We start from the raw sequence: 13,056 nt of genomic DNA, 5'->3' as shown, positions 1-13,056 counted from the left end.
AATTACAGTCCATCTTGGTCAATCCACTCCTCAAACATTTAACATTCCAGACCTCTCATCTTCAAACAACTGCTCCCATAGAGCAGCAGCCAACAGTAGCACTGTACTGTAACAGGATTTATACCCGACTCTTCCGAGATTGGACAGTAACGCAAAGTGTACGAACATTAATCAGACGTCCTCTGAATAATAAATCAAATGTATGTTCGACAAAGTTTATCCTCAATCCACCTCCGTCTCTTCAACCCGCACAGATTCAAACACAAGCCAACAGATGATGTTTGTTTTTCCTGTCAACCTTCGACCCAAGTGAAGCAGAAGAGTAATCAAAGAGTCTTTCACTTCCTGCGTCAACAGCTCCGGCTCATTTGATCCGTCTGTCATTATCCTCACTGCTTGTTACTTTCCCAACGATCACTGGAAGTACTCAACATCTTACTCCAGTAAAAGTACAAATGAATAGAAACAAATGGACTCAGTAAAACTAGCTGATTTTTCTATTTTAGTAAAAGTAAGTTTAAAAATATGAAAACAATGTGAACACGTAACGCAATGCTATTAAAAAATATATATGTCAAAGTTAGAGATATTTGCTTGTATTTGTAGTAGAGTAAAAGTACCTGTAAATAAATCTACTTAACCAAAGTACAGATAAAAAAATGTACTGAAGTACAGTTACTTAGTGATTGTACTTTTAATGAATAGTGAACCATGCTCACTTTCCATCTGAATTCCAGTTACTTATCGAAACAGATACTTAATGCGGTTTAAAAATTAAAACTTCTTTACATCTACTGACAAGTTGATGCTTGAACCACTGAATCTCAAATAAAGGGCAAAAACTACATCACAAAAACATAAAGGCTCACTATGTTGTGTCATTTCTTTACAACTGTGAACAGTTGTCATAAGGAACTCAAGTGAACTCAGGGAAAAGCTCCGTCTCACTGTTCTCAAGTTCTGCCAAAAAAAACAAGAACAATGATGTCGGCCAAGAAAATACTGAGCTGACACAAAATACTCTTCTTCAGATGCTAGGACGCAGCGTTTCCTTTTTCCTACAAACGCTACAGCTTTATATTCTTTATGGTTTTTCACCGAATACCAAGAGAGGTAGAGGCTCAAAACCACAGCCACTATACTGTAGTTGCTGACAATAGCGAGTAATAACCTCCTGTGTCCCGAGGATGTTTAAGTCTGAATAAAGAATTTATCACATTCTTACACTCCCACATCAACAGACTGATTCTGTTCCAACACCACATCAAACACTTACAAGTGAGCGAGGGGGGAATAAATAATAAATAGCAGCAGAACAAACAAACAGTTGGTGAAAAAAATAAAACATTTTGTGTTGTAGAATGTGAGAAATCGCAGTTTGGGTGTGAAGTGCACACGAGCTGATTATAGAAAGAACATCCACTGATCATTACGGTGTCGAGTGGTCCGTCCTCTACTTGTTTTTACACTGAAGGAACATTATCAAAGTGTCAGATTCCCAGTTACCAATCATTCTTAAGACAGGAGGGATCTTAGCGGAGGTCAAAACTGAAGGTTTGGAAGCATCCAACCCTGAACTGTGGAAAAACAAGGCCCTTGTTTTCCTGCTGAGACGACTCATTACAAGACAGTACAAGAGCTTCCCACAAGCGAGCGCAACTCATGACCTCAGACTGGAGCGAGCGGAGAGGACGAGAGCTCGGGCCAGGCCACAGGAGCCGACGCCAAACCACGCCAACAAGCACCAGCTCCGCGAGGAGTGTCAGCTTGGGACACAGACGCATGTTGTCTATAGCCCATATTCACAACTCAAGTTTGTCTCATAGGGTTCACCAAGGTGCCACATCCTCCGTCCCTAACCCTCAAGGGAAATCTACAAGTCCCGAGTTCTGTCGTGGTGCTTCAGACGTAACTACAGAGGTAATTGAATGGACAGAGATTGAATGAAAGGTTGATCTTGTTTATCTATTACTGCTGAAGGAAACATCCTATTTGTTAACCTCGGACACTAGATGGTGACACTGACAGTGTGTGAGAGGCTGGGTACAGGCTGGACTGTGCTGGGGCGTCGCAGGGCCAACACACAAAGACAAACAACGTCTGAGGTCAATTTAGAGTCTTCAATTAACCCGAGGTCCATGTCTTTGGACTGATGGACGAAGCCGGTGTACCTGGAGAAAACCCACCGAGATAAACACTCTTCACCGCAAGGCCTCAGCCAGACATCGAGTTCAAACCCAGAACCCTTGAGCTGTGAGACGACAGTTTATCCACTGCACCAAGTTAACCAACTTCATTACTTGTCATCAAGGATCAGTATCTATGGTAACATCTGTCTGTCAACAACTGCTGGATAGATTGCCAAGAAATTACACTTTAAAACCTTGTGGTAGACTTTGTGGTTTTTAGTGAAGGAATTAGAGAAGAGGAAGATAAAGGGAAACTCAGGTTCACCAAAGTCGTGGTGATTCATCTTTTACAGACCTTTAATTTCTGTGTCAAATTCAATTGCAAAATATCAAAAGAATTTATTTAGAAATAGATTCTGACTGAATTTGCAGAATCTCTAGACGAGGGACCGGATTTAAGAACCGGAAGCCTTGTGGCTCTTGTTTCTAGTGGTGTTTGTAGCCATTTTTTAACCGTATTTTCTGAAAATACATTTCAAATTTGTATTTTAACTAACATGTCTTGTAGCTTAATATCACTGACTGGGCATCACTCCGTCCACCAGCTGTAAACACACAGGTGTGGCATTTCACTACACGTTGTTTAGGATATAGCTGATGTGTACGTGACAAATAAAATTTGAAATTGAATTTGAAATAATCACAGATCTTAGCTGAATTACCGACGCGAGTGTAATCTCTCATTTTCTGGGGTTAACCCACGTCTGCTGAGGTTACAGTCTACGGCCTGGACTGCGGTGGACCAGTGCACTTTGTCAATGGACACTAAACGGAGAAATGAGACAGGCCCGGGGGGGGGGGGGGGAGCACGATGAAAAACCATGGAAATGTATGGCTGATTGTATTTTTCTTTCTGCGGCAGCTTTATGTTCCACTGTGGAAAATTACCAAAAGCAATTTTTCTGTCAAAACTTGTAGCAGGTCTCGTTTTTTTCTCTCAAACTACAGACAAGACCAAATATATTCTGACAAAGATTTGACCTAAGTGTCGACGGTGATCCCTACACAGCAAGAACAGTACACAATGACCACAAGTTTGATTCCCACATAAATTAAACATCAACTCACAGAAAGCCAGTGTTGAGTCTGGTGTGAAAGTTGAGACCTGGCTGCCCTCAACAGCTATTTGTCTTTTTTGTTTTTCTTCACCCGGTTGTTTGAGAATTTCATATTGTTTGATGTGAAGCACTTTGTTACTGTGTTCTTTACAAATAAAGTTATTATGTTTCGTCACTGCTGATAAGTAGGTGTGTTGACTCATACACTTCCAGTTACGCTCTCTGTGATTGGATTGATAAAGAGGATATATGAAGATGGGACCCCTGATAAAAGAGAGTTAGAAAGATTAGCAAGCTTGTTCTTATATAAAATACATATACTATACATATATACACACATATCGACCATAAAAAGTAAAAAGTCCAACCTCAAAAGTTCCTCAAAAGTCTCTTAAACGAGGCAGAATCATGACACTTGTTCAAAAATCACATCAAGAATATATAATAATGAAAACTCAAAAAGCAGAAAATAATTTGTCCACAGAAGCGTTTAGGAAATACACAGGGCACACCTGAGTGTGAACACAGCACGTCACTCAGCCCAGGTTTGTTCATCGGTCATTAGTCAACTTGTTATTGTTCCTACCAGGTGTGTCTGTTTCCACTGTTCCAGTCAGCGGGACTAAAAAACAATCCTGTGAATCAGCGGTTCTGACATTAACACATAATAAAGACTTGAATCCCAGCAAACTGCTGATAAACGAAACCAATGAGTGTGTTTACTACATGAACATCTGACTCATGCTGTGCCGAGCTTGTCTAGACACCATGCAGGACGTGACTTCAAGCTGCTGCAACACGAGCTGCCACTGGCTCGAGCTTGATCTCATTATATCTGCCTCCATCTTCGGCTAAAGTAAAAACAGGAGGATGGTTCATTCATTCATTCATTGATTATCTCGTTCATTAACTCAATTTTAGTTCTTGGTTATGGGGCCGGATGAAAGAGCCAATAACAGATGATCAACTACAAGCACATTTCCAGGAAAAATACAAGTTAAGATCATTTAAAGACAAAAGTTACATTGATGCAGAGTCTGAACAAACAAGTTTACATAAAATAAATAAGTTGCGTGAGGATGAAAATAAAGATCAATGCAAGAGTAATGAGATCAAAACCAAACAGATTCAAATGCAATAGCCATTAAAATCAGGTTAAAACTAGAAGGGGACTTTGAGAACAAATATACGATGGGCACACACTTTTCACTTTGATTTTACAATTGCATCATCTCATGTGTATAGTATATACTTTATAGTAGAGTAAACACTTTACTTAAATATGTTGTTTAAATTTCTGACACTGCTCTTATTGCATTGAGCTGACCCGTCCCTTCTCGTGCAGCACCTTTGACCCTGTGTTAACTTACATTTGACAAATAAGACTTGAAAAACACCTTCGCCGAGGCAAACAACCAATCTCCCCACGATACAAAACGTGAAACTACAGAATCCTGCTTCCACAAACCATCATGACTAAACAGGTTTTTAAATCATTATTTGGTTTACTTTGTGTATCGGGTTTCAATCAAGCTGCCACATGAATGTTTGGGGACAAGGGCCAGCGCAGACATTTTTAAAGTTGGTTCTAATAGATAACTTAAAAATAAAGGTTAATTAAAATAACATTATAATTAAAAAACGTTCACCTGCCTGTGTCCAGGAGAGGCGTGGCTAGAGAGGATGATATAATTGGCTCCTGCTGATGGATGGAGCTATAGAAGCAGTTTCAGGTGGGAAGTGAGATCAGAGTGTAGCGATGTTCAATTTTGGTTGCTTTATCCTGAGATGAGTTTTTGTCCTTTAACTGTTATTTTGTGTCTTTTGATTTGTACATGTTGTTGTTACTTGTGTAATGTGGGAACACTTTTAAAAAAAATAAAATAAACGTGTTTGACACCTGGACACTTTTTTCTGATTCTGCCTCCTACACGTTTTAAAGGCTCTTCTCAGGTTCCCAGGATTTAATGTGGGAAAAGGAAACTATTCTAAGAGAAGCCTGGTCACCTCACTGAGTAATTAATACTCGATGTATGTGCATGACATCTACTGCACCTCTGTGTAAGTCTTGAGACCTTGCTCTCCCCGGCCGAGCTGCTGTATCTAATTGGCGTCTATCTAGTAAATCTGAGCAGATACACATGGATTCAGTTTGTATTAATCAATAAATTCAATCAGAACTTGCATGATATGAATTAAACTGATTTTATTTTGTCATATCGTGTCAGGCATCAAGTTAAATTAGAGTCCACACAGTTTCACGCAGACGGAAAAAGGAAATCTGATTAGTGTTTGGTGATAGGATAGAAGCTTGAAAAAGTGTTTATGAAACAGTTTCAGTTTCATGTAAAATACTGCACTGGTCACTCTACTTATACTATTAATTCTTTATACTATTTGCACTATTTTCAACAGAAAATAACTGTGTTTATATCAAAACTTTTTTTTTTCTTATGTACAACTTTTTAAAGTTTTTTACTTGCTCGAATCCTCCTGTGCCACTGCACTTTAGTTTATAACATTTCATACAAACCACAGTGAAAGATGTATATAATGTAAATACGTTGCACTTTTAAATATTTAGACCTTAAAGCCTCTAAAGGTAACAACAGGTCATATTTCAAGCTCTTTCAATGGGAGCCTATAGAGTAAATGGCCTTCGATAGATCCATACACAGCCTTTTTTATAATGAAACTATTTCCACTCAAAACAAAGCCTGTTAAACTGACTTCGTAGACATAAAGATCATTTTAATCACATCTCATGTACTTTAGTATCTGAGGATAAACGTTCCCTGAAAACTGTGATAACTTGTGTCGGCGTGAGAGCAGAGATCTTGGAGTGATAAAGAAAAGTTGGGACCGGAGCCTGTTTTAATATGATCCTATCAGCCTCTGTCGTCTTCTGATACTGAGTCAACTCTTGGCTGCTGTTCATCAGACAGCTGTAATCTTACTTCCTGCACAATGTGACGCAGGGTTGCAGTTAAGATCGGAGAAATGTTTGTTTGTAATTCAATACTCGAAGAGAAATATATGTATTTGCTATTATAGCAACAGCTTTGCATTGATTGTTCTCTTTTCCAGCACAGAGAACAAATGGTCTCAAGAGGAATTACGTGACTTGACCTTAAACCAAAGATACTGTGACAGGTTTAAAGAACAATGGAAATATACATTCACTCCACACAACAGAACACAAGTGAAGTAAAGGAACATAATAGCACTAAATGGCAAATGTTTTGATTTAATAACCTCCGCCAAGGCCCAAAACCATATTTAAATCCACCGAATCCAGATTTTCATTTGAGTCTACACCAAATTTCTTATATATCAGTCCCCGAAAAATGCCTGATTTTCAACACCCAATCTTGCAAAGCCAAAGAAAGTGAAAAAATAAATTTTGGATCCACCCCCTGATCCAGATCCACTCCAAAATTTGAAGGCTTCTCTCCTGATTCACATCCTTCCACCAAGTTCCGTGATGATCCGTCCTGTAGTTTATGAGCAGTGAAAACAAACCTGTCTTATTATTAGCGTCCTTCAGCAAAGTCCCACTTTGTGATTCAGGCTGAAAAGACGAAAGTTCAACAGAGCAGCACTGTTTCAAATAAAGAAAATATACCGAGCTGTGTTTAGTGTGTTTATACACCCGGGTTTCTCTTTTGGGGAAATTCTAAATGACACGACTGGCAGACGGCCTCACGTGACAGAGCAACTCGTCGTGTTCAGACTCTAAATACAAGGCCCACTGTTTGTTTTTGCACGGTGGAGGTTTCAGTGAAACGTTTGTGAGGGAGTGAACTCGGCTCAGTTACTGGGTGCACACTTCCAGCCTGGTTTCTGGGTGACTGGGTGGTGAAGTGGGTCAAAGAGGGAGAAACGGGAAGAGAAGGAGTCCTGACAAAGAGGCAGCTACAACATTCATATCAGCAAACAGCACATCCCCCCCCACACACACACACTGGTAACAGCTGTCAGAGTGTATCTTGCTCTCAGAGTGTGTGTGTGTGTGTGTGTGTGTGTGAAGCATGAGACCCATCGAGCTGCCTCCCTCTGACTCGTCCTGCGAGCTGTCACCCCCCGTCACCTCCTCACTATAAATCCAAAGGGAGACCCCCCCCCTCCCCTATCCCCAGTGAAAGTGCCATGGAGCAACTCCAGATGTGAACATCCTCCCTCCTCTCTCTCGCTCTTTCTCCCACACTCTTCTCTCTCCCACTTCCACCACCAGTCAACCCCCACCTTCCTCCCTCCCTCCCTCCTTCCCTCCCTCCCCCATGCAGCTACGAGTTTTCCATTTCCTTTTTTGGTGAAAAAATCTGAATCGGAGGCAGGGAGGAGGACATTTCACCAGAGCAGACGGGAGAGTGGATCTGGCCGTGTGTGTGTGTGTGTGTGTGTGTGTGTGTTTCATCAAGGCGATCAAACAGTCGACTCAGCATAAACAGCAGTGTATGAATACACATTCAGCCCCCCCTCTTCACACACACACACACACACACACACACACACACACACACACACACACACACAACTAGCTCAACCCAAACCTTAGCCTAACCACAACCTATCTTAAACTAAGCTTTTATAATGCGACTGTCTAAACAGACACACAAACACACACACACACACGCACACACACACGCACACACAGATATGTGCTCATTCCCTTTTCCTCTGGTGCACGTGTACAAAAATATGTTAAACCCACTGACACACACTTTTTTACTCTCTTTTACATGGTTTCTTTCTCCAACACTTTCTCATACTTTCATGCCCTTCCCCTGCTGGATCTACACGCACACGCACACACATGCACACACACACACACACACACACACACACACACACACAGATCTTTCCTCGAAAGACTGTTTGAACGCACCAGATGGGTTTTCTCTGGTTTAGACAGTAAACACAAGTCCACAGAAAGCTATGAGCTCATAAACCAGTAATGGATACTTCACTTTAACCACAGAATATAAAAAAAGTGCTCAGCAAAGATCAGTCGTTGTAAATGTATTTAATAAGACTTCACAAATAAGACTAACCATTGTAGCATTTAGTCGTTTCAATTATCAGTTTAGGTTCATACTGCTTTTGCCTCGATGGCTTAGTTTTCATCTTTTTAATGTATATTCGCCAACTCTGACTCACCAGCATCAAAGCTGAAATAATGACATATAAGTACTTTTTTTTATATTTTGTTTTTATACATACAAGTTAAAAACTAACAATGAAAAACACCAACAGTGTTAACAGTAACACAATAATTGCTGTAGCAGATGAAGACACGCATGCTCCTGCAATACACAACCGTAATGCATTTTCATTTCAGCTTCTTTTTGGGTAATAAACGCTGGCTCTTTGAGCAAAGGTGATAAAAAAAAAAAAAAAAGATTTGTTACAACAAATGAAATATGATGAAACGTTATGTAAAATAAGTGTCATTGAAAAGTTCCACAAGCAGATACATAACATTAGAGGGGGTTTTGTGTGTCTCGTGCCATGTCCTTGAATTGTGTTGTTTATGTGCACATAACATGTTGGCAAGAGAAAATCTAATCCAAAGTGCAAATGACTCCATTGATCACAACTGTCTCACTGTTTTATTACTTTCTGACACATTTTTAAATTGGTCTAACAACAGTGTCACACCTCCTTCTATGTCATTATCTACAGTCACTCGTTCAAGACGCACAAAGCCAGACGCACATTTCTCGAAAAGATGAAAAAGCAACATTCAAAATGCATAAAACTGCAGTTATAAGAGCATTAAAACAGTAACTACAACATAGTTTGAAAATACAGAGTGTTAGGGTTTTAATTCGGTTCTGGATCAGTGTTCTGTGTCTTCTCTTCAGAGCCTGACCTCTACCTGAAGTGGTAAAACATTTATATAAAATATGAAGGGATTGGGTGTTTCTATTTGCAAAGTGACTAGCACTTTGAATTTTTCTTTGGTTTGATAAGTCATAACATTTAAGACATGTTATTTTTAAGGCACAACATAAAGTTGGTCGCACAAAATAATGACGTTTTTGGTTAAAGAGGAAATCTGTGGTGTTCACTGCATAAACACTGCAGCACCAACACAGGGTTTCACACACTAGCTCCTGGTTGAAACTCTGATCCAGACGGGACGGTAAGGGACTGACGTCTTTGTATAAAACAACCTGAGAGGCAGCATTAGTTAGCCTGTGTTACCTTCCTCGGTAATGACTTGGGGGTTCTTGAAATGCTGTGACAGAGGACGAAAGGGGGAGTATACTGTGAGTGACTGCTCTATAGGTTGGTGTTGCATTCGCGGCACAGGATCCTCTCGCCGTCAGGGAAGAAGCCGGCGCCCACCAGAGTCACAGAGCACTGGGAGCAGGAGAAACACGGCTGATGCCACTGACGATCCTCGAATGAGATGTACTTTCCTCCTCCGAAACCTGGGAGAGAAAAACAATGGAATAGATTAAAATCTATACCGAGGCATGTGAGGTTAAGTTTAAGTCTTAATAATATGTTGAAAATATTCTTTAGTTTCCCGGAATTCAACTGGAAAAATGTGTGCATCATCATTTAACTTCTTAAAAGTCTCCTCTGTGCAAATATGAAATCCTGAATATTCTGACTGAGGCCCACAGTGTAGAATCCAACATGAGGCTGCTGATCTTTACGGTATCTATCAGAGTTCTTAATATATATAAAATCACATGATGTGGTCTTGCCTGTGATGGGTTTGCTGCAGGCCTCACACTTCTTGGCGTACAGGCTGCCGAAGCACTTGAGGCAGTAAGGGCTGTCGTCTCGGGAGGTGAAGTGTTGACCCGCCAGCTGCGTCTTACAGCTGGTGCACACGAAACACTCCTTATGCCACGGCTCGTCCCGATAAGTCACACCCCCTTTAGCCAGGGTCTGAAAAAGAGAGACGGGTCAGAGGTCACGTGACGATCACTTCTAAAATCTAGTCCCATGCACATTCCTGTAGATGCAGGGTTAACGCCACTCGTCTCTCTTTCATGGTTTCTTTAACTATGTTTCATGTGTCTGAGGGGATTCTACTGTCAGCTGATAGCTCCACTGACCTTTTTACAGCGCGTGCAGCGTGGAGCGAACTTGTCCTCGTAGCAGGAAACACAGTAGTGTTCATCCTTGTCGGGGATGAAGGACTTGGAGCCAATCGGCTGTTCGCAGCTGTGACAGATGAAGCAGCCCTCGTGCCACGTGGAGCCGCCGTACTCCAACTTCCTGGTGCCTGGCAGAGAGAAAGGGAGATGACAGGTGTTGTTTAGTGAGCTCACGGTGACCTTAACCTTTGACCACCATCTTTGTTTGTGCAACGTCGACATATTTGGAGGAGGAAGGGGAGGAGCCTGACTGAGAGCTGAAGGACACTACACCCCCACCTACACCTACACCCACTGGACGGTGCCAGCTGTCAATCACACTGTATCCACATCCCGATGCCTACTGTGCTTTATCATCTATTTTACTCTGAATGACACAATCATTTATGAAATTAACTCTGTATAAAAATGTTTATCAACGTTAGTGTTATTTTTAGCAATGAGCGACTCACCCTGCTGGTCGTTTGAGAGAATACAAGTTTCAGGCACTTCTGAATGAGCTTTACTTTTCGGACCTGGAGTCAACGTCCATTTTTATATCTAAGATCTGACTCAAGTCATATTGATCTTGACATTAGAACTTTCCAAAATCTAATAAGTTCATACTTGAGTCCTAGAGAATTGGAAGAAATTCCCTCCAGAAATCTATACAAAATTAGAACGGACTGATATCGAACAGAATGACAGACATTTAACTGTTTATTGTGAAATGCATTTTCATATTTTTTGCTGGGAATCTTACTGAACTATGAAACTCTTGAAGTGAACCACAGGCCCGGAAACTTCTTTCCCACTGCAGAAAACTCTCCCTACAAGACAAGTACTTTTTCCATTTTCTCCTCCGTGTTCCCGACCAATCCATCTTCTAGCCCTCCACTGTTGAGTTCTTTATTTGACTGGTTGGTTTATTCTATGGTGACGCAGTGGTTTGCGAGGGGGCTGACATTTTGTACTTTGTGCGCTCTGCAGATTGCTAAAGTTTCACCGCTCCAGGCCGTGTGCTGCGGTGTCTCTAATCAAAAACACAAAAATCCCCTTCAGAAACATTCCAGGTTATAAGCTCACAGGAAATGCATGGGGCTCAATAGCGACTGATTAGCATTTAGGTACGAGCGTTTTTTGCAAATAAAAACAAACATGAACAAGATGAACTCCAAAACAAACTACTTCTAGTTATTAAGAGGAGTTTCACAAGACGAAATCTCTTCACTGAAAACAGGCTTTGCAAACAATGGAAGTTCTCCAATGCAAAAACACTTGTCCTTGTACCGTGCACTCCTGCGTACACTGCCACTGCTGTATTTACTCTACGTCTCTCCAGCTTTCATTTTACTCTCCTCTACTATATATAGAAAGTGAGTGACACAGGAAGATGATCATTATCTGAACAACAATACAACGTGTGCACGACAGTTTTATCTGATCGAGCTTTGGAACCAAGCGGCTTTCGAGGAATCTGTTTACATGACTTTGCTGTTAGTTTCTTAAACCCCTTCAGCCCCACTTATTTAACGAGCTTTAAGTGTGCGTGTGTTTTCTATGATGGAAATGATATAACGGTGAATTCAGATGTGAACTTTTTATGTTTCAAGGAAAGTTTTTACTCTTCAGAAATGCAGCACAACTGGATCTCAGTCTTCCTAAGTTTATATTTATATAAGATTCCTGTCGGGCCCAATGTCAAAATGTCCTGAGATCTGGGTTTGGGCTTTTTCTGGACTTTCACATGCGAACAATGCAGCAGGAGGTTGTTGGGGTCTGATGTGTCTGGAACAATCAGGCGAAGGAGAGCGTCTCGTAGGTCAGGCAGGAGGCAGGACATGATGTATAAACTCCTCTGTGGACAGGACAGGTTTTTCGTCTACAGCATATTAACTACGGCATCGGCGCTTATCATCAAGCAGCTCTCTAATCTTTTACGGCATCTTCGACATGTATGGAGACTCTTTTTCATCCTGAGATATTTTGTATTCTTCCAGTTTCGCATCCATCGCCTGTTAGAAACATCATCAACACGTCCAGTCACTTGTTGAACATTCTATCTACTACTACTACAACCATCTACAGTAGAAATAAAGATGGACGTCATGGACGCTGGATTAACTGACTTTCTTATCTCCAGTTATCACCAGTGTGCTGGCAGCCCGCCTGCCCTGGGGATCTGGCTTACAGACAACAAGTCAAGCAGATTGGAAATTACTCTGTCACATTCAGCCCTGCTGCTCCACCGTGGACCCTCGTCTTCCTCCCTCACTTCTCCTCCAATTTACTTTCTAAAACCTCTTATCTCACTTTATCTTCTTGATCTGTTACTTTATACTTTTCCTTTGTCCCTGGTTCCTGCAGTTTGCCATGTCATCATTTTCCAAATCATTTACCTTTCTATCTTAAATGTTTATTTTGTATCGTACATGGAAAATGTAATGTGAGACAAAAAGACTGATGCTTAGTGGGTCAGTTAAGTTACACAATACAGTATATGTCAAGTGCACTTTTGTGCAAGATACTCAGTTTTACTTAATTTCATATTTAATCTGGTGCCATTTTATAAGAACCATACTTCTCAAACCTCAACTGAAAAATGATTCTGTAGACAAAAGAACATTTAATTATGAAAAAAAAAAAAAAGTAAAAGTAATTCAGAACAAATGAAACTAGAAGGCAGTGCACATATCTGGCCACGTATAT

At 40.8% G+C, this 13,056-nt stretch overlaps 2 protein-coding genes across 3 annotated transcripts in view; both read right to left on the bottom strand.

Annotated features, from left to right (window-relative positions):
* Positions 1 to 13,056, bottom strand: part of LOC117777400 (hemicentin-1-like) — a 1,765,934-nt gene that overhangs the window by 353,282 nt on the left and 1,399,596 nt on the right. The gene's annotated exons all lie outside the window — the stretch shown is intronic.
* fhl3a (four and a half LIM domains 3a) overlaps positions 8,257 to 13,056 on the bottom strand; it is a 29,620-nt gene continuing 24,820 nt past the window's right edge. For both annotated transcript variants that reach the window (XM_034612245.1, XM_034612246.1), the window contains exons 4-6: positions 10,327 to 10,496; positions 9,970 to 10,156; positions 8,257 to 9,687 (exon numbers count right to left, since the gene is read on the bottom strand). In XM_034612245.1, the coding sequence (XP_034468136.1) occupies positions 9,536 to 9,687; positions 9,970 to 10,156; positions 10,327 to 10,496 (509 nt within the window). In that variant the 3' untranslated portion in view covers positions 8,257 to 9,535. The remainder of the gene's footprint in view (positions 9,688 to 9,969; positions 10,157 to 10,326; positions 10,497 to 13,056) is intronic.

Source organism: Hippoglossus hippoglossus, chromosome 16, assembly GCF_009819705.1.
Source record: "Hippoglossus hippoglossus isolate fHipHip1 chromosome 16, fHipHip1.pri, whole genome shotgun sequence".
Lineage (NCBI taxonomy): Eukaryota > Metazoa > Chordata > Actinopteri > Pleuronectiformes > Pleuronectidae > Hippoglossus > Hippoglossus hippoglossus.
This window is presented reverse-complemented; position numbering and strand designations above follow the sequence as displayed.